At 41.4% G+C, this 27,997-nt stretch overlaps 1 protein-coding gene across 9 annotated transcripts in view; it reads right to left on the bottom strand.

Annotated features, from left to right (window-relative positions):
- The window catches only part of LOC311163506 (microtubule cross-linking factor 1-like), a 102,195-nt gene that overhangs the window by 7,614 nt on the left and 66,584 nt on the right, over positions 1–27,997 (bottom strand). For 8 of the 9 annotated variants that reach the window (XM_084222405.1, XM_084222406.1, XM_084222407.1 and 5 more), the window contains 8 exons: positions 24,140–24,232; positions 21,071–21,301; positions 19,309–19,497; positions 13,077–13,244; positions 9,857–10,105; positions 5,481–5,786; positions 3,234–3,265; positions 94–1,648 (listed from right to left, as the gene is read on the bottom strand). In XM_084222405.1, coding sequence (XP_084078531.1) covers positions 94–1,648; positions 3,234–3,265; positions 5,481–5,786; positions 9,857–10,105; positions 13,077–13,244; positions 19,309–19,497; positions 21,071–21,301; positions 24,140–24,232 — 2,823 coding nt within the window. The remainder of the gene's footprint in view (positions 1–93; positions 1,649–3,233; positions 3,266–5,480; positions 5,787–9,856; positions 10,106–13,076; positions 13,245–19,308; positions 19,498–21,070; positions 21,302–24,139; positions 24,233–27,997) is intronic. The other variant, XM_084222408.1, reaches the window with a different exon arrangement.

Below are 27,997 nucleotides of genomic sequence, written 5' to 3'. Positions count from 1 at the left end.
AAATACTCAGTAGGACTGCAAGAGATCTCATAATACATTTGCTCAAAGAAGAGTGCACTTAGCTATAGGAGGAAAAACAAGCAAATTCATTACCTCTATGGACCCTGGATCTACTTTGACAATTTCTCCTGTGCTGTTGTCATTGCTAAGACTTGGTGGGCTGTGTGAAGGTAGCCTTCTCTCTTCCTTTAAGGCATGCTCCAAAAGTTTCTTATTCAAGATCCTGGCAGCATTTTCTGCAAGTGTGTACCCTGGAGGAGCAGATAAGTCCTGCCTAATACTTGTCACCTCAGATCCTTCTTCCTTTTGTGTCTCTGTCCCCAGACGGAGAGGACTGGGCGATCTGCCGCGGGCATTTGTACACGGCTCCTGCAACGTGCCCAGTTCTGGTCTGGGTTCTGCTGACCTGGACCGGCTGCCAGATCTGGGGCATTTTTGGAAGGTCTCATGAAAGATGGGGCTATGGTCAATGATGTTGAACAAACTGGACAGGCCATCGTTGATAGTGGTGTGGACAGGACTCTCCCGTGTGGTAGTTGATCGAGCCCAAGCGGACTCACTGAATCCTTTCTGAGGTGTGCCAGGCAAAGTCCGGTTATTTGGCTGGTCTGATTTGGGAAGGGCTTTCCTTTGCAGCTTTGGAGAGCCGTATTTGGGGGAGCAGCATGTGCGTTCAAACTTAGCCTGGACCTTTTCAATGACGGGGGTCACCTGCCTGCTCCTTAGGCTTCTGGATGGAGAGGAGACGGGCGTGGACCCCCCCTTTGGTGTCAGACACTTGTGTGGACTGCTGGTGATACTGCGCAGGGTTTCCGTCTGCAGGCCGACGCTGATGGTCTGGGTGGTCTGTGTCCCCGTGGTCCTCATGCCGTTGGTTTGGCACGCCGTGTCCTTGAACTGCGGCTCCGTGGAGTTGGAGCGTATTGCGTTCCGGACAGAGAAAGCGACCTCCTTCATGTCGTCACTCATGTTCTTGGACATCTCCAAGCTGTGCAAGGGCGAGGCGAAGCCCACGGTAGTGCAAATAGGACGTTCAATGGGATGAAGACCGTTCTCCAGAAAATCTTTATGGTGTTTGGCCAGGTCACAAGGCCACCTTCCAAACATGTCCGAGGAAGCGCCTTTTGTCTCAGTGACGTTCCCCATAGCTTTGGTCACAGAAAAGAGGAAGTCTGGCTCCACCTGGTTTTTCCCTTCACTGCCAGCTATCACTGAGTTATCGAACCTCCGGACAACTGGCGGGCTGTGGAATACCCGCACTCCCATTTTGTCAGTAACACTGTGACTCCTCGCTGGCTGCTTCTGGCAGTGCTCTGGGCTGGTCATGGTGTTGGTGGTCATAGTGACACTGGTGGTGAGGTACCATGAGGATGCCTGGAATGGATCTGGAGCAGGATCCTTCCCGGCTTTTCCAATTTCTGTCCTTTCTGCCCAACCCTCTGCAGGCTTCTCAGTTGCCCCACCATGGCTCCTAGCGTCACTGTAATCCCAGTTTTTGTTGAACTCCTCAATGTACTTCAGATCATCAGGAGACAAGGGAGGCGTTATATCATCTTTGCTGCCAGATGAAGGCAAATTTTTTTCCGGTAGAAATGGAGAAATATCCATCAGGCGCTGAAATTCGGACATGGAAGAAACAGACATTGCCCTGGAGAGAGGAACACAAGAGAGTCACTCATGAGCTGGAAATTGTTCCGGAGTAACTTATTTTCACCAGCAAACTCTGGAAGCCCAACATGCACCATCTGCTTACATATAAAACCACTTCAATCATTGAATCGTGGACTGTCCTGAGTTGGAAGGGACACACAAGGATCATGCAAGTCTAACTTTTGGTCCTGCACAGGATACCCCAAAAATGACACCATGTGCCTGAGAGAACTGTCCAAACATTTCCTGAACTCTGGCAGGCTTGATACCATGACCACTTCCCTGGGGAGCCTGTGCCCAAGTACCTTCTGCGTGAAAACACTTTTCCTAGTTTTACATCCTTTAGCCCTTTCTTTCATTTAAGTCCCCTTTTATTATCTTTGAAATAGCTGTGAACACAAACATCTGTGATGTGGTTTAGTACAGGTTCTTAATTTGCTGCTTTTTCATGGATTACTGCTAGGCAAATATCTATAATATGGAGCAGTAGGATGCATCTCAGAATTACACCGTTCACAGGAAATGAGTGTTTGTCACAATACGAGGCACATTTTTCAAAGCAAGTGTAGAGTATTTCTGACTTTCTGGGAAATCATTAAGTCTACCCCCACTCCCGAGACTCCCAGGCTGCACAGCTGGTGTGCAATGATGTGGGACATCCAGCAGAAATGTTGCTACATTGAACTCACTTGGTGAGCTGAGCTCCTGCTGAAACTTAAGCAAGGGAATCTCTCTAAGTGAAAATGCTGAATTCTTGGCTCTCCCACATTTTACTAATTTGTACAAATCACAGGCATTCAAATGAGTTATCCTACTGCTTTATTTTAACAACAAAAAAATTTTGAATGGGACTAAATAAAAATGTAAATGAGTGTAGTTATCAGAGTTGGTTCAATGAGGTAACACATTGAGAAGTCAGCAAGCAGTGGTTTTCATGGATCAGTGATTCAAAGGATACAGCCAAATCACACAGTGAGTTTTTAATCAAGAGCTCCTGCTGCAGTTTGGGTGCGTCTCTGTTAGGGATTCAGGTGAGTAGGGTTTCTAAATGGATCTCCTAATCTGATGCTCTGGTTTGCATCAGGAGGGCAATCTCAGAGAGCACAGGCTTCATTCCTTTGGGATGAAAATGAACTGGAAGATGCTTTCCAGAAGCACAACTTATGCATTTGAGGGTTAGATGGGTATTCAACCCATGGGATAAGACCAGAACCAATCCAAAGCAAAATATCCCTGACTTGCAGCAGCATATCATGTCCTCAGCACCAAGGGTTTTCCTTTACCTATGGATGTCTGCAGTGTGTACTGCACTGCTGGCTAAGGCAGGTGTAGATTTCACTATAAGCTTCATGCGCTTTCATAGAGTTTGATCTTTGTGCATGACAGCTGAATGTGGCCCAAGTTAATCAGAGTAGAACTGAAGCATATTGAGACAAATTTATCCCTGGGTGAATCCATTACTCTGGCTGGCAGGCTGTTTAGGAGGTGGCATGGCTGTGTCCTGGGCCCAAGGCACAGGTGCAGAGAGTCACAGCTCCAGCAGCTGAGTCTTTGCTGGACTTTCCCCTGCAGGTTTTACTCACCTTTGAAGATTTCCTTTGTGTGTTTCTTCCTCCTGAATGAAAACAGAAACAAGCAGGATAAGTTATTTCTAAAGGTGTTTGTGGCATTAGCTTATGGGTATTTTGTCATTCACCTCCCATTAGTTGCACCAGGTATGTTTGTTTCTAAAAAGTGTCTGATTTTCTCTCTGATATAGATTCTTAAAGTGCCAGTGGGAATATTCTTCACTTTGTACATAGGCAGGAGAGAGGGCAATCCCTTCAGGATAACACATTGCATAGGTAAAACCTGTATGCCAAACCTACAACAGCTTTGAACTTTTATATTCCCATGCAATCACAAATGGATGTAGGCCAAAAAAGGCTTTTTTCCCCACAATATATTGTTTTGGACTATATATTTTTGAGCAACTTTTTTCTGTAGAGGCAATCTGCCTTATGCTAGAGACCTAGCTGTGCTGAAATAAAAGATAAACTGAGTTTCTTTGACATAATATTTCATTATACATTTTCTAGGAACCAACAAGTGGCACCAGCTGAAATTCCTTAAGCTTGATATATTAAATGTGTGGGAAGACTTTCTTGTTTCCTGGATGGAATACCTACAGCTTGCTAACAGCATTAAGATGTTTTTATGGGAGCTATTTCCCTGTGACAATTCACATAATGAGTTGGGGTTTTAAATAGCTACTTCTGAAGCATTTGCTCTACAGTTATTCTAAATGTTTACTTATATTTCTAGTAAACTACAGGGAATGCAAAATAGGAACAGGGAAAAAAGAGCATAGGTACCTACATATTTTATTTGACCTCATGAAATCAAGAACATTACCAAAAGTCCATTTCAAATTGGGACTGTTTAAAAATGGCACTGCTTAACTCAGCAAATACCTTTCTGGTATTTATCCCGGGTCAGGGGAAAAAAAAGTAGTAAACTGATCCTCCTTGCATTCACTGTGGTATAATTCTGGAATAACATGAGTAACTTCAGTGGAGTTACTGCAGAGTAAATCTGACCTAACTGAATGCTTAATCAGGGTGAAGGCTGGATTGACTTCTACTGCAGTCAGTACCAAAAAGAAAATATAGTGGAAGGTAGAGTCAGCAAGCTGCAGTTGCCTCTGTGCATCCTCAGTTAAGCTACTCATTAAACTCCAATCAGTCTCGCTTCAGCAAACCCTCTGAGGGAAAATTACTTTGCCCAGGTTTCCCCAAAACATGCTTTGAAGGAAAGAAGTTATGCAAATATCACCAAGGACAAATTTTGCTGCCCACCCTTTTGTTAATGGTGGTGATATTTGAAAAACAGAAAAGGGAAGAGAGATTTTCTCTGAAAAACAGACTGAATTTGAAGGAATGGGAACAGCAATCAAAATTAAGCACAAAACTTAGTTCCCTAATAGTGTTACCAACATTCTTTGCTGAGTACTTGGACATGTAGGAAAAAAAGGCTAAAAAATAATAAATATGGGATCCCACACTGCCAGCAATACACTTATGGCACTGAGGGAAGAAAATCTAACAGGAACACATAGCTACCTACAGCTATGTAACAAGGACAGTCACATTTCTTGCCTCTGTAAACTTTTTTTTCTCTTCTTCCTCTTAAAGAACTTGATTTCTCAATCCTTTAGTTTTGTACCAGCATTTGGGGACAGGGACGCTTGGTTTCACTCAGAAACAATATAAACAAACTGTGAAGACCTGGAACTGATAAAAATAAGCATGCCACAGTGGAGGACACAGACTTCATTCACCATTTCCTGCTGTCATTTTTTAGCATTGTGTTTTATATCTTAATAGCTTTATAGTGTGACTTCAGGGTAGGTACTTAGTTTTTTAACATCTCACCTACTCATGCTGATCTGCTCAGAAGGCAACCATGGCAGAACAATCAGAAGTGCCTCTCTACAGCACTTACTGCTTTCCTAACAAAGTAAAGCCCATAAATATGTATCTACTTATAATTGGAAAAGGTTTAAGACCTTCTAAGCCAATATGTTGTGTCAAATATAGTTCTCATACATAACATAAATGGCCACAAGATGAATTAATCTTTGGGACATTCAGGCTGGCTCCCAGTTGTCAGGTGACTGACACTGGTCTAATCAGCTCATAAGAAGGACTGAAAACTTGTCCATACCAAATTTACTACTGGGTGACTGTAAGCAGTGCCTGTGACACAATATCTCACTTCCTGCAGCAGGGAAGCCGTACTGATTCTGACAGAAGAGATAACATGACAGCAAAAGGTAGAAGAGCTCGTACTTCTGTTAGTCCAGTCAAGAATTTCTCCCTCTCCAGCTGCCGAGAGCGATGCTCATCAGGCTCGTCGGGGGAGTCGAGGGACAGCGATTCCAGGAAGAGGTTTTCCGTGCCGCTGCACCGGTCACTCTCCTTCAGCTTGGACAGCGACCGCTCGTCGAACTGGATGGTGTCGGAGTCAGAGTAGGACCTGGAGCCCATGGGACGGGGCACGCGGAGGTTCCCCTGCGGCGCCGGCGGCCGGCGGCTGCCCTCGCTCGGGTCACACATCAAAGCGCCTCCTCTCCGTGGGCTCGCCTCCTTCTGCAGCTGCAAAGGCAGATCAAAAGGAGCAGCAATCACTTCTGCAGTGTTTGGCGTTTGGCAGAACTCGTCCTTCCCCAGGAGCGAGGCACCCGTGCCCTGGGGACAACAGCCCTGCCCCAGGGGCGAACCTCCAGGGGACAGTGGCCTCGCTCTACTGGTTGTTCCACAAAGGAGACTTCTCCAGAACTCTGATGCCATTACTCATGGGATTTTGGGTGACTAAATGTGTATATGCACAGTTTTGCTTATTTGCATATGTATGTGTGCATATATACACACTGAGTAGATATGTATATACAAAATAAAGCATCTGTCTGTAATCTGGTTTTTAAAGAAACAAATCAACACAGACTGTTATTTAAAAGCAACCTTGACAGCAGTACACATAGAAGTTGATGGAAGGGTGAGTGAATTGTCTTCTCGTCAAAACAAAGACATTTTTCTTCTGGTCAGGAACACAAAGATTGCACTTTTATGTATATCACTTGTTTCCAGAAGTGGAAAATTATGCTTAAAAAAACCCAAAAGCTTTGTTTTATAAATGGCCTAGCCTGAATGCATGGCTGGAAATTTGAGTATTTGTACAGAACAACATTGTCAAAGGATGAATTAGGCATGCAGAACATGTTCCAGGAAAATGTGTATTTACAGAAGGGGCATCAAAACCATTAACTCTACACTTTTCAAAAAGAGAACCATTAGTGAAATTGCCAATATTAAAATTAGATTATGTGATCAACTTATCTTTTAATTGTAAATACAACAGGATGGATGAAGTAAGTGATAATTTCAAACATGATAAATGACTGCAGGAATCTGATAAGAACTCTGATGTTTTGCTAGAGCAGTATGTTAAGGTTAGTGACAATAATCTGAAAATGCAAGTCATTCACTAGGGCCCTGGAAGCTGAAAACCTATAAAATATATTCATCCTGCTGCTTGTGTTTGGAAAAATAAACAGACATTATATTGCTTAATTTAGACCATTTTAGTCTCAAATGATTAAATTTACACTTGAGCTGAAAACAGTGAGATTTTTTCCTGATTCAGGTCTACAAAAAAGGAAATGCATCTTTAGTGTTTTGTTCATGATATACAAAACCTGAAACAGTTTTATTAAAAGGAGGTGTCCTGTAAAGGCAGGGCCTGGAAGGTATATATCAAGAAATCCTGGAGGCCATTCCTGAGCATATGAGCAAGATTCAAAGGAAGGAGAAATGGTAATTACATGCTTTCTTTATAGATAGCTCCAATTACAAGCCCTTCAGAGTTTTAGGGATCCTATAAGGACAATGTTCTGGAAACCTTTATGAGAGAATAATACTGATACTGCCTTACTCTCCGAACCTCAGAGAGCTGACAGGAGAATTAAAGTAACAAATATTGTCCTAACTTTTTCATACGGCTAATAATTTTGAGTCCCTGTGTGGTTACACCTTTAAATATACAACTTTTCATACAGGTGGTCTTGTGGGTTGAAATATTTGCCAGTGTGCTCTGTGCACAATCAGTTTTAGGAGTACAGGGGAGGGAGAACAGGGAAAACGAAGTGACAGAGTACTTAAAAAGAAAAAACAACAACTGTGAGCTCTGAAGAAAGTAGGTCATCATTTTTTTTCTATGTGAGCAGTATTCCCATCACCATCCAGAGTAAAGCACTTTATATATTTTATACATTGGTGTGACTTCCCTCTTATCATACATGTATTATTCAGGAGCTGTGTGAAAGCAGACTGGCATAAAGCATTAGAATGAAATGTGGCACACACGCTTCTGCTATCTCTTAGACTTTGTTTCAAACATACACAGTGGTGTAGTCTCCTCATCTTCTGTGTATTGCCATACATGGAATACACACACCAAAACCCTGGGGAGTAGGACTTCAGAGATATACTAATTGTTTCCATATAAAGCAGGGCACGGCTGCAATCTGAGAGGATATTCAACTAAAAGCTTGCAAATATTTGGAAGCTTCCTGTCACACAGGGAAATGTTTGATTATAAGCAAAGATGGAGTTATGAAGTTTTGTAGGCAGGTAGCCAAGACTTCAAATGCTATTTCTGGTCATTTAGTCTTCTGAAGTTAGCTCGAGATAATATTTTTTATTTCCCCTATTCATTGCCAATTCTGTGTACAACTCTGTTGGCACAGTAAATACATAGTTAAAGCCCAGATGTTTCAGAAACATAACAAAAGGAATCAGTTCCAGCACTAGCTAAGAGCTATTTTGTAGGCTCTCCCAGGATGACTCTGAGAGGTTATGTCAGGTTTTAAGATAATTAAAAGCTAGGTAACATTAACAGGGATTTTTCTGTGGCTTCCTTCAATGTGCCCCATTCCCAGGCAATGGAAAAAGCAGTCTTTAACCAGGTTAAGTCCCTCAAGCTATTGAGGATGTACCCAAACCCTCACAATTTATAAGGACAGGAAAAGAAACATCCAAAGAGGTACCAGTGATTCTTCAAAGAAAAGTTTCTGTCTATGTCCTTAGTATGTTGGAAAATTTTCTGAGGGTTATTTAATTCCCATTGTGCATGAAGAATCCATAGGAGGTAGTTTGGCCACTACAACCCAACAGTTAGAAACCAGCCCAGTTCATGGAGAACTAACTAAGCACGCTCTGCCATTGAACCCTGCAAACCAGGAACTTGGCATGATGAGCTTTGCTATAAGGCTCATGGGGTCCGATGATTTTAACTTAGGAGATTAACTTAGGTTTTAACTTAGCACTACTGTGTTCCATTATAAAGACTATCTCAAAAAGCTGCATGAAGTACACACAAAACCCCTCAGATACATAGGAGATTAAAAAAAATCAGATTATAGTTTGTTGATATTTTGAAATTTAGAAGCTCAAAAATCACCTTTCTTGGTCTATAAAATCTTCATGTTTGGCACTGCCCACCTAGACCTACACTTTTAGCATTGATTTTAGAAATACCCATGTGAGCATGAGATTTTCCTTAGTGCCTCTCTGTGGATTTAATAGCCACAGCTCAAAGCAAGGTTTAGTCTTGCACTCATAATATTTCCAGCCTGGTGTCTTTTCTTTAACTTCTTGTTTTAGCCCTGACATGGGAACATGAGACACAGACAATGAATCCTTTTCAAAAATTGGTCATGAAATTACACTGGGCTTTCATTGTGAGGGCACTCTGTTCTTTCTCAAGTATAATGCTCTCTAAAGGGCATGCACAGGTCTGGTGTGGTTCCATTTCTGATGTCCTAAGGACAGAAAGCATTCAGTTAGCTGAGGACCCACAATTTCAGTTGTTTCTCTTGCTTTTCCTGGAATGCATGACTCAGAGCTGAACAATCAGTCAAAAGCAGTATTTTAACTCCCCCACATAAAATTTCATTTTTTGTGTGGCTTCCAGGCTGATAATAAATTAATTAGGTATTATTTGTCTCTAATACTAAGCAGATGAAAATATAGATAGGCATGAAAACAAAGGGGTAGGTGTGCATTTCCCAGATTTGCAAGTGATAACAGAGGTTTGCACAAAATTCATGTGACCAATACTCTTCTGAATATTTAGTACTGTTAACTGTTTTTGTTATCAGTCAGGGCTCTTCATGTTAACTCCTGTGTTCCTTTGCCAGAGAAAAATAATTCAGTTGAGACTGAATAGTTGCAGCAGCTGCATCTTTGGTGGCTAATCCATAGAAGAACAGTCACTCTTGGCAAGAAGCTGTGTAGTACCAAACCCTGAGTAACTCTGTGGGTTGAGTGTTCTAGCCCAGAGATGCACTAAAGCTTTCAAACAGAATGTGACCATGCTTGTCCAGGGTAATTGAAATGAGGAAAAGACCTCTAACCTAGAGCTGATTTCTCATAAGTGGTCTTTTATAGGATTATGAGCATTTTCCTTTTACTCCCTGGCGTATATAAATTGTTTCATAACATGAGAGACATCGATGTAGCCAAGGAAGAAAAATAATTCCTGTGCTGCTTCTTTATGCTGTCCCTTGAGCTTGCCCTGAGTGTAGTAATGGTACAATGGCCTCATTCTTTCAGACAGGCCCTGCTCACCCAAGATGACTCCTTATCCTTACCTGATGGCTCCTTACCTGCTCTATCCGCCTGAGCAGCTCCTTCTTTTGGCGGTCCCATTCTCGCCGGTCTCGATCGAGCCTGTCCAAGAGCTCCACCTTCTCCCGGTTCCAGTTCTTCTCACTGTGCTGGATTTGCCAGCGGAGGTCCATCACCACACTGTGACTGTCAGCCAGAAGCTTCTTGTGCTCCTCTCTTTCCCTTTTAAAAGCTCCCTTCGCATCTGAACCTGTTTCTCCGGAGGTGTTCTCACTCTTGCCTTCCAGCTGGCAATAAAGTCAAATGTTACTAGGATGTTAAACTTTCTGCAATAAAAACCTGTGCCTGACAATAGATTAGAGTTAAAGACCTAACTTTACAAAGGTAATGGCAGAATAATAGCAATTATTACATCTTAGGACCTCAAAAAATGATCACATATGTTCAGAGTGGAAAAAGTTTTAAAATCAAGACAGTGAAAACTACAGGGGATAACTTCTCAAGCTCTACCAGTCCGTGCTCTTAAGGCATCAGTTATGATCCTTTTGATGAGAACATAGGTACCAGTAATGAAGGAAACATGGAGAAAAACTCCAACCTCATTATTATCTCTGAGACAATTTCCAGGACAATGTCCTCAGCTACTGCTCTGCTGTTGTGCTCTCACTCAGTGCACCTGAAACCTAAGGAGAGTGAATTATCTTCTGAAGAGGCCTATCCCACAGCAACCCTCAGCAGTGGTGCTCTTGTATGACTCTCCTGACTTCCAACAAGAGAAGGTATTAGCAGCAGCAGCAGCAGGTGCACCCAAGATCATCCCCCCATCTCTGAGGTTCTGGACTCTGAACTGATTTTAAGGGCAGTTATCTGATGCCACCTTCCCTCCCTTCTTCAATTTCATGATCGGGGGTTAGCTTAAACAGATCAGAAGAGCTAGCCCAAGGTAACAGATTGACAGGAAAATAAAAGCTTCATGGGGTGTCAGGAAGTCTCTAGTTGAACCCTCTCCTTCCAGCATGGTACACTCTGAGGTCAGAGTGGGTTGTACAGGACTTTGTTCAGATGGATCCTGAAAAACCTCCAAGTGCTGAGATTGTATAACCTCTCTGGTCAAGCTGGGCCAGTGCTGGACTGTTGTCAGAGGGAAAAAGTGCTCAATTGTTTTGTGTAAGTTCAAGTGAGTAAAGAATTTATCCTTGGAATCTGACCTTCTGTTGACAGCTCAGTAGATGTGTGTGTGACTCAGAATGGGATACATCCCCTAGCTCTGCAGGTGAAATGGAGTGAAAAGCAGCAAAAACTCATTTCCACCTCTGGAGTTAACGTTGTCCTCAAAAATGAGAGGCAGCAGGCCTGCTGGGAAGCATATTCCTCTAGCAAGAGAGAAGGACAACACCTTCACCTTGCCCTATGTGGAAAATAAGCCCAAACTTTCTGAGCAAAAGCATTTCAGACTGGATTCAGGAGTGATGCTTACTAGTTTCTGGAACAGCCTCCCCAAACAATTGACTGAGAGATTATTTTTTGAGTTACTTAAATTGTACTGAGCTGCAGGGAACATCCTGTTACACCCACTTGCAGTGACAGGGAAATCTTAAAAACACTGGCATCTTCTACCACTAGTTTTCAGAGTCCAGCTGTTTCTTTGAAATGACCAAACAACCAAACCAAAAAAGTCAATTTTGAAAGAGCAGCAACCCACTTGAACAAAGTCGACATGACATCATCTTTCTCACACCTGAGTCCCCACGATATGATATACGATATATGACATGATATATTATATTCCCCCCAGGCATCCTGAAGCTGGACCATTGGTCAGAATCCTAGTGAGGGACTCCCATATCCTTAATGGGTCCCATGTCCTCAATGCAAATTCTCAAAGCATACACAGGGTCTGGCCCCTAACACTAACTCCCTAACAAGTAACACCCATTGCCCAGTAATTACCAAATGTTGTATAGCATTTCCAGTGTAGCAGTGGAGGTAGCAAAGAGCCTGGTAAAAGCCCCAGAAGGAAGGGTGGAAACCCCTGAGCAGGAGTGGCAGCACCATCCTGGTGCCAAACACCAGCCAAAGTGGCAGCCTGGAAGTTTATTGCCCACGCAAAGGCAAAGTAGGAAAGCTTGGCAGTTCTGTGGTCAGAATTTCTCCAAGTGTCATTCTTTGTTGCCATCTCAAGCTCAAGGTAAATCTGTCACCAAGATATTTTAGAAGGAGCCAAAACAGGAACTGATTTTGTTTCCTTTTTCAAGTGATACAGTGTTCAGAAATGCTGGTGCACTGAGAAGCACTGGAACTAAGAATTTGAATCTTCTAGGAGAAGACTGCTGAAAATGAAAGCTGCCTCCTTCACTCTGGGAAAGCAGCCTGCTGTACCTGGGCAGGAAAAGCAGTGCTCACATCTCATCTCTGTGTGTCACAGTGAGCCTCTAAAATTTAGTAGATCCTTCTAAATGTACCACCCTTCCAACAGTGAATATTTTTATTATATTTTACTTCTGCAGAGAAGCTGTACGATTTTTCTCAAGATCTGAATGTACTAATTCTCCCACCCCTTCCCTCTTCAATGTGTAAAAAAGGAGCTTTTATGTCATCAGCTTTGGAAATAAATTCTTGTGGGTTTTTTGCTGATTTGTTTTTATCTTGCTTCAGAAACAGTACATCTTCTGTGAACTGCCATACATGACACTGATGCACCTGGAGCCAGGTTTTATACAAATACTTCTAACAGTACCCCGTGGCAGGTAGCGAGAGCTTTCTCTTCCATCACTAACCAGTAGCTTTGAATGGCTGGTTTAATATCAATATATTGATCTATCACTTCAGTGTTGTTGAATCACTCTTTTCTCTGCTATAAATCAAATACTGCAGTTGCTACACACCAAGGTACAGTGATGAACTAATTGTGAGCATGCCAACCACAAGACATTTTTCTCTCCAATAAATACAGACACCCACACGTCTCATTACAACAGCTGATACATCACCACCCAACTCTGCTGAGAAAATACAGCAAGAGGTTCAGTTCCTTTGTTCTCACCCACATCACACAGTGCACGCTGCATGGGCAGTACTGGGACAACTGGAAGTCCAAGAGGCAACTCAAGCAGCAAAGCTTTGATCAGGCTTCAGGTGAGAGCTTTCAGACACCAGGATAAAATGCATTAATAAAGTCCCTTTTCAGGTCTTGTAAATTTCCTGTTTCATTAAGCACCTCAGCTGTCCTTTCCAGGCGTTGGACTTAGGGCACATTACCTGCTGGAGGCGACACTTGAGCTCGGTGGTCTCCACCTCCCAGGCTGCCTTGTGCAGGGCATACTGCTGCTGGAGCCCCTGGCGCTCCCGCTCCTCGTCCCGCAGCTCCGAGCGGAAGTCATCCAGCAAACCCTTCAGAGCGTTCAGGAGCTTACGGCTTTCACTTGCCTGACACAACAAAGCAGACAAAGTGCTGTCATTGGATGCTGGCTTCAATCCCCAGTTTCTTTTTTTTTAGGATGAAAAATGACTGTGTGTCCACTGCACGGAAGAGAAAGTTCCTGGGCTAACTTTTGCATGAGAAAACTAAGAATAGCAATCTTCTCTGTCTACAGGCTCCTCAGGAAGCGTTTGAGTCACCATCCCTGGAGGTATTTAAAAGATGTGTGGATGTGACGTTTTAGGATGTGGTTTAGTGGAGGAATTGGCAGTGTTATGTTTACAGTTGGACTTGATGATCTTTTCCAACCTAAATGATTCTGTGATTCTCTTCTCATTAGCTCTAGTGCTGAGGATTCCTGAAAGCCAAAGATTCTTAAGTTACTCTGAAAAAGGCACTAAGCATTTTTCTGGACTGAGGACATCGTTAATAACATTTTTTAATACTGTAAACCAAAGTTAGCATATCATTCCTGAGGTTTGTTGGATAGTTACATGTCTGTCTCACACGTACAGTTGCTCTGTATCAAGTGCCAAATATTTGTAAACTACATATAAAGAAAGGGGATAACTTTTCAATGCTTTTGTATTATCAGATAAAATTGGTTTGGGAAATACAGTGAGGCTTTGAGCTGAGTATCTCTGCTAAGGTGTTTCAGTAGTCTGTACTTCATATTCCTGCTCCACACCAGGCAGTTGCACCTAGGTTAGTTTTGCAGCAGCACCTCCTGGGTATCAAAGGCTTGAAGGCCAGGGAGGCCACTTTCCCTCTTGCAGAGGGGATCAAAGAGCAAACCCCCATTCATGTCTTGTTGAGAGTGTCATAACCATGCTGAAAATGTTGTCAGAGCTCCTGTGGTAGCCATAAACCCAGAGTGGAGCTAAGTTAAAAGTCTAGCCCAGAGCTGACATCACATATTCTTACTCAAATCTTATTTATTTTTCCTTAGTTTTGGCATTTGCCTTCTGCACATTCTCTGGGCACTTGCAAAATCTGCCATTTTTATGTTAAATATCAACAATATTTTCTAAATATTTGTTCTGGATTAGTAAAAGAAAAGGTTTCCCATGATTTTTTTTGCAGTCATTGAATCAGAAAACAGAAATATATGATTTATTTACCAAAAATTTAAATCAAATATTCCCAATGAGCCTCTCAAACACCAGGGAGTAGCCAGAGATTGTATCTGACAAGCTATCCTAACTGGAAAACACTTTAATGAAATTATACTTGACTAGCAGACACAGCAAGGGGCAGAAAAATGGGGAAGCTTACTTGAAAAATTCAGCATTTAATTACCTGGTTCTCAGGAATGTGTTAACTCCATTGGGAAGGCCTAGCTCAAATTAGTTGTCTCCATCCTTGCATGATAGTCTAATCAATTTTTTTTTAAAATTTGTTTTTCGAAGTGAAGGCTTCCTGCATTCCCTCTTACCTGGTATGTCACGAAGTAACTACATGGAGGCTTCTTTGAAGACAAGTCAAGTAAACAGAAGTATGCAAAAATCTAAATCATGGTCATGTGCTTTTTTCAATGGCAATACTTATAAAATTTTATGCCGACAACTAAGCTGACTTCACATGCTCATCAGATTTTTGGCATCACAGAACCCACCTCACCCAGTTTGGTATTCACAAATTATACATGCCAAGGTGCCTTTTTTCTTTAGAAAACAAACAAACAAACGTGGTCTATTTTTTCCAAGCCATTTGATGCATCAGCAAAAATATGCTCGATGTAGGGAAATGACTGCAGGTGCTCATGGACTGACCTATCTGGCTGGGCTAATGAAAAGTGATGGTGTACAAGATGGGGTTTTGCAAGAAATGCACCCACAGAAGCAGAATTAATTCCATTAACATTTAATGCCAATTAGCAGTTTCCTGCTATCCAGCAGCAGTCTCCATCATGCATATAAGATCACCTACTATTCAATATGCAATGAGATTTTATGTTTCCACTATGCATTTTTATTCTACTACCTAATTAAGGCTAAATTCTCCAAACATTTCAAGCCCCTTGTGTAATAATCAGAATAAGAACTCCTTTGAAGTTTTGCCCTTAATGTCACAACAGGAGCTGCTGGGTATTGGAGGCATCAAAATCTGGTCTCATCCTCTTTGAAAACCCTGACTCCAAATGTCTGGAAAGTGGTTTCATTCAAGAGCCACGTTCTGCATTTTCTGGTGTGCTGTACAAACCTTTCTCTGGCAAAGCAGTCAAAAGGCTCCACAAGAGAAATGAGGCAGAAGAAAAGCAAAACCAAATGACACCAAAGCAAGTTACAACTCTCATTCCTGTGCATACGTTTGATAATTTTAAAGTCCTATAAAATTTGGCTTGCAAAGAATAAGATATGGACTAGTACATAAAGGACTCAAAACAGCCTCATTGCAGATTTGTAGCCTACTGTGTTGAGGGCATTTCTTATTTCTAGAGGCATTACATCAATGTCACTGTTATGAGACAAGTATCCCAGGTGCCCCCTGGTTTGCTGGGATTTTAATTACCTAGCCAATATAAATCCAATTTTGGTTACATGGTACTCCTGCAGAGAAGTCTCTTCTGCATGACTCTGTATTTATAGTCTGAAGCTGGAGAAGTCTGTGAAATTATTTTTTTCTCTTTTGCCAAACTGGAGTGGTTTTGGAGAACAGAGAAAGTACTTCTGAAGGAATGTGCTCTGAAATACGTTTATATCTAGCCATGCTTTAGATTTTGTTGGCAAAACAGCTTATTCATAAGACTCAGTCTTGTAAATACTCAACAAGTATTGTTATAATCTTCCCCTTCCTTTCAGACATGTTGCACAGCAGAAATTTGGCATGGCTGTCATGGATTCTCTGGACAGTCTTCTGTGCAAGGAGGTGGCTCTTTAGCACCTTAGCTGTTTCTAAAATTTAAAGCTTAGAGGAATCTCACTGATTCACAACTGATCTAAGACAAGATAATTACAAAGGCTAACCCAAGATAATTAAAAAAGCTTTACAAAAGTTTAATGACTTGCATCCATAGTTCTGGATTTATAGAAGAAACAGCTGACAACAAACAAAACTTTTATGTAGCAAACTCCAGTTAAAGTCCAGAACACTGGAGCATTTACTAAGTTGAGTCAACCACAGAAACAGGAGCATCTAGCTCTAGAAAAGTTTTGGACAAGAGCAGTTTGGATCTGCTTTCAATCACAGTTCATTTTTCTCTGAGAATTTCCCTTGAGAATTTCACCAAAGACTTTAGCCACAGGCTGGTATTACAAGCAGTTTAGTAGAGCAGTCAATTAAAAACACAAGGTCAGGAGCCTAAACAGCAAAGCAGAACCGTGTATTTTTTCTGTCTAATCACAGATCTAGGCAAAAGAGAAGCTGGATCTTGGTGCAACCCATTTCAGTATATTCAGGGCTTAATGACTATTCCTTTGGGCTTTTCTCTTAGCTAAGCTTTGAAAACAAACATTGTATGAGAGAAAAGAGATTAATTGGAGACTTTCTTGAAACCCCTCCCAGAAACAACACTATTGCATAGTTTTTTAATGCTTTTTCCACTGGACCACAGATAAACTTTCTTCTCCTTATTCCCTTATCTTACACCATCCAACAGGCGTCTCTCCCTTCATACTCAACTGAAACAAAGCTCTTCCTTTATCCACAGGCTGTTCTCCTCTGCTGTGCCACCAGTCCAACTTGCTTGATTATCTCCTAAATACAAACAAACTTGCAGCCTGGCTCTTAACCTTGCCTGTCACTTCCTGCTGTGTCCCCCAGCTGCCAGCCAAGGGACAGTGTCATGCAGGAAAAGATGAACTGACCCCTCTCAGATCTACTCTGCCTCTTATCAGCTTTTTCCGCTCTGCCTTGCCTATATCCCTCCACACACTGTCCAAAGAAAAATCCCAGACAAGCCAGACTGGGCTATTTTTCAGCCAGCTGAGTATCTCATATCATAGCAATATAAAATTAAAAGTTGCATGTTGAAATTATGGCCTTTGGGTTTATAATATTTCTCAAAACAATTCCACTTTCCAGGCAGGGTAAGAAAGTCAGCAGCAAGAGTGCAGTCTGAAAACACAAGTCATTAAATATTAACATTAAATGTTAAAAATAAATATGGGTAACCTCAGGTTACCATAACCTCTTTCTTTTTTCTGACCTAGTTATCTCAGCCGCTCCTAGACTAGCTAAAAGTTTCATTCCTGATGTGAAGTATGTGCTGATGCATTTCATCTTCGAGCTTGTCAGGCAGATCCAGCAACTTTGGGTTCTTCTGGGCAGGTGCAAACCTTGGAGACTTCCAGCTGCACCAATCATTCAAAATTCCCCATATAAACAGTGTTTTTTCCAGTTGTGGGCTTAAGGAACCTGCAGAAAACCCCTCAAAACTCAGTGTGTTTTTCAGCACAGCAGTGCTTGTGAGGAGATACCCTAGTGTCTGCAAGCAAAAGAAATAATAGTGCTCTAAATGAGAAATATTTAGCAAACTTATTCATTCCTGCAGTGTTGAAATACCATTTTTTTTCTGGCTGGGGAGCAAGGAATCTGTTTTATCCTGACAAGTTCATTGGGATATCATGCACTATTTATCATCACGGTGAGTACCAAAATGTGGTCAGTTCCTATGGATCAATTCTTCAAGCAAGATTAGCTGGAACTGCTGTGATGTATATAAAAATGAATTACAATCAATTTACTGCCCATTTCTGCCACCTTTACTGAGATTAATGTCTAAGCAATGATTATTTCAAAGAGTACATAATTCATTTGATCTTGGTTATTTTAAGAGCTCTATATGGAATGCTAGTACATGACAGCATTTGTAAAGAAACAACATTTTGGTATATATTTATTTTACTGATCCTAGAATAAATCAGTCTACAGATGGAATGCCATCAGATTATGTGTTCATGAGCATCTCTTGCATGGCCTTCTACAGCATTTTACCAGAAAAGATCTTGCTGAGAAGAAGAAAGTGATGGGTCTGGGTGATCAGCAAGGTAGAACCTTTCGAAATGCCAAACGAATCAAATGAATACTAACTTGATAGCACTCTTCAAAGACAAGAATAGTTAGAGAATATCCTTTTTATAGGATAGAGACTTCCTGTTGCCTGCTGAAACACATAGGCAGTTAGGAAACAGGTTGTCCATAATCATGAGGGTCTGGGGAATTCCAGGTGAAGAGCTCAGATGCAAAGAGGCACAATCCCCAGGGCTGCAGTGACTCCAGCTAAGTATTGTCACCATAGGGAGCACATGTTTGCCTGAGAGCTGTCACTGCAGAGCAGGCTCCCATGTCAAAGGCTTGGATAGAGAAGGGACATCAGGCATAAAGACTGAAGACTTTTTTCCCTGTATTTGCTTTTCACATAGAAATCTTGCTCCATTCTATTTATGATTGCAAATAAATCCATGTAACAGGATGGTCTCGTACGAATGGTTTTCATTTAAAAAATATAATAAATCTGTCTTCTTTTTCTATTTGTATTGTTACAAATAGATTAGGATTGTTAGTATATTAAATGTACAAAGGGAAAAGCTAGGATATATGGCAGTGCTCTGACACACAGTCAGGGTACAGGAGATGCCAGGGTAAAGTTAATATGATTTGATTTCAGACTTTTAAAAACAAGCCCAGTGACAGGAAGGAGCTCTTACATTGTTTTCCCATCATCTCTAAGGGAAACATTAAATACATGTGCTAGTTTCTTAAATTATTTAAAGGAAACAAAATCACATGTTCTTGCTAAAAGCTTGACAGTAGAATACAATAGATGTGCTCAGACAAGAGGAGCCTGTAAATTCTGCAAACCATCACATACTGATAGATGTTTCTGGGCAAACAGCCACAAGAGGAAATAGGATTTTTCACTGATAGCATCTGTCAACAGAAGAACAGTAATCATGTTGCTCGTGATTAAATTTAAATATAAATATAATGGATGAAATCCACTGTAATTGCTATGTAGCTAGAAGTATTTACACAAGTATGATTCTAGGTGATTTGACACAGCAGCACAGAACTCTCTCAGAAAATCCACAGTTTCCATTCCCAGGGCAAGATATATAAATGGTGTAGTACCTGCTTCTGCTGCTGCAGCAGCTCTGCAGTCTGCAGCTGTGGTCCATGATCAGCGCTCTCCGTGGTGGGATGCTGGGAGAAATCTGTCAGTGCAAACACAACATCCTCTTCCTCCTCCTCTCGCTCTGCATCATTTGCCTTCTGCTCAGGCTGGATGCTGAAGTCTGGGAGGGGCTCAGGGTGCTCGATCTAGAATGCAAGAACACAGGGATGCAGGAACACAGGAACACGATTTTCCCATTTACCTCTGGGGCCAGAAATCTACTGAAGGACTAAGGGAAGGGACTGCATCTCTGTGGTGGCATATACTGACCTCAGCTCAGGCCACAGAACTGATCTTTGGGTGGTACATCACCTACTGCATAGGTGAACACACCACCACTGTACAGGCCAGCAACACAGGGGATTTATGCAGCTGGGATGGGTCTCATGTCACATGATGGATATAATCCATCACACATTAATCAAGAACAATGCAGGACACTGGTGTATTGTGTGATGAAGTAATGGAGATCAGGAAGTATCCAAATCTATAATTTTATTTTCTGCAAAGTGTGAGCAAAACAAGCTGGGCTGGTAATAAAAGTGGGCTGGTAATAAATTAACCAGTTAAAAAAAATCCAGTCAATAAATGAAAGCTTTTAGGTATTAGAAGATGAGCTAATTTACACAGAAGGAAATTAACACAGCTGAAGTAAAGTAGAACAAAATTATTTTTAAATAGCTACTCATCTCTTGTTTCTGATTCATATTACCACAGCTGATGAATCTAAAGTTGTTCATCCACCTTTATCTAAGAATACAAAACATTGGATTATTCAGCTTAAGCACACTCCGACCAGACCTGAAAGGTTACTTGTGCTGCCAAATGCAGCAAACCTCGAAAAACACTAGGTATAAAAGGACCAAAAATATTGAGAAAAATTACTTTGTTTCTTACCAAATGGCTGCAGAATTGCATGAACCTGCAAAACAAATCTATTGTTCTCAAGAATTTAGTGAAGAATGTCAGAATGGGAAAACATTTTATTTTTTTTCCTTTAGCTAAGAAGCAAATGGTAATCCTGGGTGTGCAACTCAACACTTCCTTCACAGTGCATGTTGGCTGGCAACCACACTCCTGCTGAGATGTGTCAGCTTGGGGATTCCAGGTTGTTACGTACTTCTGAAATTCCTGATCTTGATTTAGCCTCTACTTAGAAAAGCACCATGATGACGACTGATGTACTGCTGCTGACGGCGACAGACGTGTGTATGGAGAAGGGGAACAAATAAGGATGATTCACTGGAAGTTCCCACATGAAGCTGTATAATTCTCCTGCCAACACAGAAACAGAGCTCCCCTCCATCTGTATTGCTGAAGGCTTTGTAAGGAATGTACTGTGCACAGGATGAGAAAAACAACAGCACTCAATCCATCTAAACAGATTTGACTCCCTCACCTTGCTAATGTACTTTTTTTTCTTTCAAAAATTACTCAGGAGTTATATCTTTGAGACCTAATTAATTTTTCATTTACTCTGTGAGAGTATTTTAGGACCAGCTGTTTGTACTAGTTAAGGGTTTTGCTTTAACGATGGATGATCTGTAACATATGCAGAATACAGCTCAGCACAAGCCAACACCAGCTTTCATGTTTAATTTGAATCCCCTTTCAACATATGTGCAATTTGAAAGACGCTGTGCCACACCATATTTCAAGTCCACACTTAAAGAAGGGACATCCCAGCACTCAACTGGGTTATTAAGGTGGGACAGTTACCTCTAATGTGTCCTCCCCTTCCTCCTCCATCCGCTTGCCTTGCCGCCAGTGTTTCAGCAGCCACTTCAGTTTGACATACAGCAGAAAGGTGTCCTGCTTGAAATGCCTGAGTTCTTGCTGCAGCAGATTTTTCTCCTGACTCCAGGTCTTCTCCTCCAGTTTGTTCTGCAAAGTCAAGCTCTGCACTTCCAAGTCTTTTCTCCGCAGGGTCTGCATATGCTCCTCCTCCAGCTTTAATGGAATAACAGGCAACATGTCAACAGGGTGGTGTCCTGGGGCAGTCTCCAGGAGCTGTACTTCACTGGATGAGACAAACTGAAATCTCTAATTTTCGTCAGTAGTGAGCTGCTATTGAGTTTGGCTCAATAAGTTCTTCAGCAGTTATGACTGCTGAGGAAATTAGAGGACAGCAGATGATAAGCTTTTCTTAGATAACCATATGAAAGTAACCTGCTGTGGAAGTGGATATTTACTTCAAAGATGCACAAGAGCTCTGAAGCTGGTTAAGCATTTTACACCACTCATGTTTTCCTCCCTCTCTTGATTGTATCTCTGCAGTAGGTTCCCAGCAGAGGCACCGGCACACACTGCTGCACATATCACACCTATTAAATGCATTTACAGCCATTTGTAGAAGGTGGGACCGCAGGTGCCCTTCAGACAACCTGGAATATTTGCCTTGCAACTTCCCCTGACAAGCACAGGTTCAATCTGTCCACAGTTGCTACATCTCCCTCTGCCTCTGGAAGGGAACACTTCTGAAGAAAACACCTCCAGTACCTCAGATGCCACTTTTGGTCCCTCGCTTCTTGCAGTTCATACTTGAAGGCATCTGAATGATACCACAGTGAACAGTCTCTCATTCTGGCCTGACTTTATCTGGGACACAAGCAGGAACTGAAGAGACAGGAACAGATTGCAACCCAGCATTTGACATGTCTTAGCCCTAGTACTAAAACCACCAAGAAAAGCTCATTCTCCAGAGGACACGTATAACTACACCTGTTTCAATGCAAGGCCACCTGAAACATCATTCTTTAACCGTGATTTCTCCCTCAATATATAAAAAAATCAAACCATGGCATGACCTGCACCCAACAGAACTTGTACAACTTAGTTGCACAATATTTCATATTGTGCATAGATGAAAAAGTGTTTCCACTTCAACCAAGCTGTGGCTTCTTCATAGATGAAGAAAATGCAGATGGAAAATGAGTGCAGAGCCACTGTTCACAGGTGCCAGTTTCTATTTTCCACTCTGCAGAATAACAGCCTCTCCTTTTCCCAACCAGCTCCATAGATAAAATCTATGAAAGCCACAGTACACTTATGACCACAACAATCCAAACCACTGGAACATGCCCTGCAACAAACAATGCTCGCACAAGAATAAAAAATATTTCAGGGATTAGGACTCCCTAGCAATAAATACTGCTAGAAATATATGTTTGATTTTTTTGACAACATTCAGATGCTTCTGAAATAGGCTACCAGTCTCTATGAGATAGTTTCTTAAGGACTTGCTTGCCATCTAAATTATGTGCTCCAGCACAATGCAAATTTTTAGCATCTATGCTACTGCACCTTAAAATGTTCCCGATTAAATTGAAATTATTGACAGTAGTGGCTAGCTTAAATGTGTTTAAAATGAAGCTTAAAAGTAGTCTGGAACAAAATTAGCCATAATGGCCCAAAATAACGTACACACAACTCCTAATAACACTCATGGAGATTATACACTGCTAGCACGCATCAATTAGATGTCATTAAACATTCCTAAAAATGAAAAAGTAAAAGAAGGGCTGATTTTAAATTTAGTTTTTACAGGAAAAAAAATGTAGATTTGATGTTGATGACCATTTTTCACCAAATAAAGTTATGGTTAAATACAGCAAAAATCTGAGTAATTTCCACCAGAAATCCTGGAAAGTAATAAAAAAGGAACAGAACGGGCCTAATCTGGAAAAAAAATGAAGAATCCAGAAGATGTTTTTATTCTTCTATTTCTGCTGGCAATCAACACAAACAGCTAGCTTTGATTTTGGTGCATTTTTCATCATTTTGACAAGCTATTATATTTCAAATCCCTGTGGTCATGAATTCTTGCAGAAGACCCTAGTGGAGGTAGATTCATAGAGTGCTGTGCCTTTTCAGTGGATAGCAATTGCAAAAGAAAAGAACTTTTAGAGGCAGGCATAGCTTCCAAAAAGCTTTCACAGCTGAGGCAACTAGGAAGGAAATCAATTGACTGGTTGCCTTCAAAAGCTCCAATGGAAAGCTCCTGTGGAGATCAACTGGAAATTAAAGCTAGTTATGAAAAAACAGAGAGATACCACTTGGGCATAAAGAGATTAGTTGGCAGAAGGGAAAATTCTTTACAGTATGCAACAATTATGCTGAATTTAGCCCATGAAGTAAATTTAAAAAGAAAACTTCATTTAAGAGCCAAGCAGCCTGCAGAAATTAGCAACAGATTTTTTTGCTCTAGGAACTAGAGATCACAAAACGATTGACTAATCTGTTCCAGCCTTCAAAAGAGCAGGGAGAGCTCATGTAAAAAAAAAAAAAGATTTATTCACCAGCTATTAATAAGTAGAATGGAAGCACTGAGTACTGAGAAATACAAGAATGAATGTCCTGATTTGTTTCTCAGCTATGTGCACATAGCAACTCCTCTGACTTCAGAGAGGTGCTGGATTTTCTTTCGGCTAGGAGGAGGCAGGATAAGGTATGGAGCTGAACTGAGCTCCCAGGGATCAAACACACCCTTCCCCAGCTCACAAAGAGCTGAAGGGTGACAGAATTCTCCATGCAGTATTTCATGTCTCTACCATGATTCCCCCTGCAGAGGGGAGGACAAAAATTCTCTCCACCAAGCAGAGAAGCCAGATTGGCAGTGGTAGAATGGGCTTGAGTTTAGATTTCCCCAGATTCCAGATTCTTCATTTACTCAGATGAGGTCACACAGGCACATCCATCAGGACACAAGTTCCCACAGCCCTGACAAACAAGGCTCACGGCACACATCATGGTCATGCGTCTCTCCCAGCAGGTGGGTTTTGTATTTACCTGGATGATCCTTTCTGAAAACTTTTCTTGCTCCTCTCGGTGAAGTCTTGTCTCCTGCTCAAGCTGAGCCTGAAGCTCCTGTATCGATACATTCTGTACAGGTAAAACATGGGAATCCCTGAGCTGATCAGCAGGACAAAGGGAAAGGTTTAGCAGAAAACGTGTCTTGGGTGTGTAAAAAAAATGAAAGAGAAAAGAGCCACAGACAGACATCTGCACAACTCAAGATTATCAATAGTTAAAACCAAAGCACAGTGTGCAAATAAATAACAATGTCCTAAATCTGTGTGGGAATTTCCTGTGTGGCTTCTTCTGGAAACTAAAGCTGGAATGCTGATGTGACATACTGGATATTCTCTTCAGGCCTCTGCTCTGAGTTTGACTTGAATAGCTGAGACTCCTGTTTGCAGGATTACATATTTGGTGGTGCATTTCTTCATCATAATCAAAGCCGTAAAATTTCAACACTTCTGCACAAGATGAATCTAACGCATGCATATTGAACCTAATTATTTATTCATTTGCAATGGTTTTGATAGGGCAGTTAATGGGCTAGCATTTATTAAATCAAGTATACCTAAGATCCCTTTCTTCAGATACAAGACAGTTCTTCACACAAGTCAACATCATTCTGTGATTTCCACTCAAAATAATTACAACAAAAATGTCACAGTGATAAGCTGTGTGAGCCTGAGATCTGACCAAAATAATTAAGTATCCTCCCTTTCAGGTCCAATACTGTTTTAATCTTAATATCTTCAATTTTATGTTCTCATTAAGTTTGGCATCCCATCAACTTTACTCCTGAAAGTTACTTAACTCAAAAATAAAGACCCAAGAAGGCAGAGTCAGATCTCATTATTTATACTACAGTAATTAATCTTGCGGCACTTATATTTCTGATCAGAACTTTCCGTGCCCTTCCCTTTGTGTCTCTCACATTGGTGCCAAAACTGATTTATCTGTACAAAAGTGATGCTCGGCTCGATGCCATCCTCTTCACGTGTGTGACCACAGAAAGCCCTACAGCACCAAACTCCCACTTCCCAGAGCAAAAATGTACTAAATGACAGGATTGCTTCAGGCTTCAAAGTGCAATCCCAAGTTCTCAGCTGGCCCACGTCCTGCCTGCTCCAGCCTCAGCAGCTGCAAGGACACGACAAAGGTCGTGGGACTGCTCTCATGGGCTGTGCTGCCATTTCCCCAGCCCCAGCATCCACCTCCTCGCCACTCCTCCCACCTCTCAGAGCAAAGCCAGCAGCAGCTGCTGTTCAGGCCACACAGCCCTTGTTGGAACATTTTGGTTATTCAAAATTTATTTCTCCCTGGAACAGACACCTCTTCTTGGGAAAAAATGAGATAAGGCAAATGGAAGTATCCCAAAAACTAGCTGCAGGATCACACTCTGCTGAGAACCAAAAGTGGACCTACACAGACTTTCTGGGCCCTATCAGTTCCTGCTTTGCTTGAGTAATTTATTGACTTGTGAATGTCTGTTTTGTACCTGAGGAAAAGACAATTCCATCCCACTGAAAGGTACACATACAGTGACTAAGAGAACATTACCTGCCTTATCAATTTCATCTGTCTCTGTAATGTGCCTGCAGATATTTTATAGTGCATAAGGTCAAAATTTGGATTTGGAAAGAACTGCTTGTGATGGGATTTGTCAGTTTTGCACAATCATTTGTGAATTCTTTGTTTAATTCTCTCATGCAATAAAGGAAAATTACTTTCATCAGGAATTTCTGCATTATTTTATTCTGATCAGGCTTTTTTAGGAAAAAAAAAGCAAACAAAAACCAATGTATCAGTTCATTAATGTACAATTAAAAAAACCTAAACTGTTCCTTCCCTTTATGAATTCAATATTATTAACCCATCCAATTATTTTACAAGTATGTAGCCCATGAAAAGCCAAATTTCAGGAAACTTCACTGCTAGGATTATGTGGGAACTGTTGGAATTACTGAAAAAAAGTTAAATATATCATGAAAGCAGATGCAGTATTACATGCATGCTAAGGCAAAATCACATCACAACTGCTTTGCCTCTTTAAGGACAATAAATTTTTTTAAGTCCTAAAGTAAATTTAAGTTGAAAAGCAGCTAGTGCATGAATACAGAGCTGCACAACTTTTCCCTTCTTATGCAACCTGAGAACTCTTCATAGTCTATAATAATATATAATGTCATTTCTACCAGCGGTGTTGGGATAGCTCCACTGCTCAGATCGTGGGAGGTAAGACTGCTTAAGTGCCCAATAGATTGCTGCTAAACAATCGATTAGGATTGTGGATGAATAATACTTATAAATGTATCATGTAATATTTGTGTATGCAGTTCAGGTACCTGATACTGCTCTGATGGGTGTCTAGATGCTTATATGTGGAAATCAGTCCCCTATCATACAACCAGGAGGCTGTAGTCTGCGGCACAACTGTGGTTTTGTTTTGTTTTGAGAAGGAACATTACTGCAAAATGGACACAACACTTGATAACCTGTTATATTCCATTCTTTGCCTCCTTTGCTCTCATGAAGAAGGAGTGTGCTACACGAGGAACAGAAGACACCCCGAATACAACAGCCAGCCACTGCACAACGTGCTGACATCACAGAACAGACACACACTCACCACAAGACGTACAAACACAATGCCATGGGGACTACGAGCTAGCGCTACTCTACCACAGCACCACGGAAACAGCGGCACTTCATCCACAGCTCAACACCGACTAACAGTTTCCCATGTATCCCAGTTATTGCATTACCAGACACACTTCCACTCCTGTCCCCTCAGACAGGCACTGCCAAATCCTTCTGCTCAGTACTTTATCTCACCTGTTATCATTCCAGAACAAGCTAATCCATGCTGATGTCTTTACCTCAAGAGGATGCACAGAGAAAAGTCGTCCTGGGGACTTCCCCACTGCTCCCCCACTGTACCGATCCCTTTCCCCCCACTCAAGAGTGTTGACAGCTTTTTAGGTTACTTTGCAACTCACACAATCCCACATACCTGCCATGACTTGTTTTTACAAGATTGCCATCCAAGACAAGGCATGGCTGGGTTTTATTTGTCTGCTTTCTCCATTTTACCGTAGCTAATTGCAACCTCAATTCGCCTGCAAACTTAATCAATTTATATGCAACAACCGTGAACATGAAATTTCATGGAATCTTTCTCTTAAACTTTTTTTCCCCCCCCAGAAATGATCAAACAAAATAAGGCCTGAGGAGGCAGGGTAGAATGATGCTTTCCAGCATTTGCATGCAATTCGAAGCAAGTTAGAAGATGAATATTTTATGCTGCTCCTCTAAAGCTACATTATAATGCTTTGATATTTGGACCTTATATTTGAACACATGGTTTTAAACTTGCTACTTTTTCACAGATTGACAGCTGGCTAATGCATGTGTCAGAAAGTTCCAGTGCCTTTTGTTATACCTTTTACATGCAATTCACATCTAACTGAATTCACAGAGGCTGCTTCTGAAGATGTACTCCTCTTCTCACCCCTTCAAAATAGACAACATATATTTTATTTGCTAGTGTAGAATGGGCAGCTCTGTGGCTGTTTGTCTGTGCTTATATGAAAAGCCTCTGAGTTTGGGAAAACACAGAACACTTCACTCCAAGTCTTTAAAAATCCATCTCATTGTATCGATAGTACACAAAGTCTCACCAAGTTCAGTTAGGACTCAAATATCCAGATTTACATCATAAAGGGTCTTTTAAGCCATTACACTGTCAGCCTCTACAGAATCTTACATAGCAAGAAAGAATACAATACATCAAAGTAAATTATTCTTGCATCCCCTAATCTTGGTGGGAAGGAATAATCACAGCATCAGTTT

The sequence above is a fragment of the Fringilla coelebs genome (assembly GCF_963513975.1).
Source record: "Fringilla coelebs genome assembly, chromosome: 1".
NCBI classification, from domain to species: domain Eukaryota; kingdom Metazoa; phylum Chordata; class Aves; order Passeriformes; family Fringillidae; genus Fringilla; species Fringilla coelebs.
Note: the sequence above shows the minus strand (reverse complement) of the source record. Positions and strands in the feature narration are given on the sequence as shown.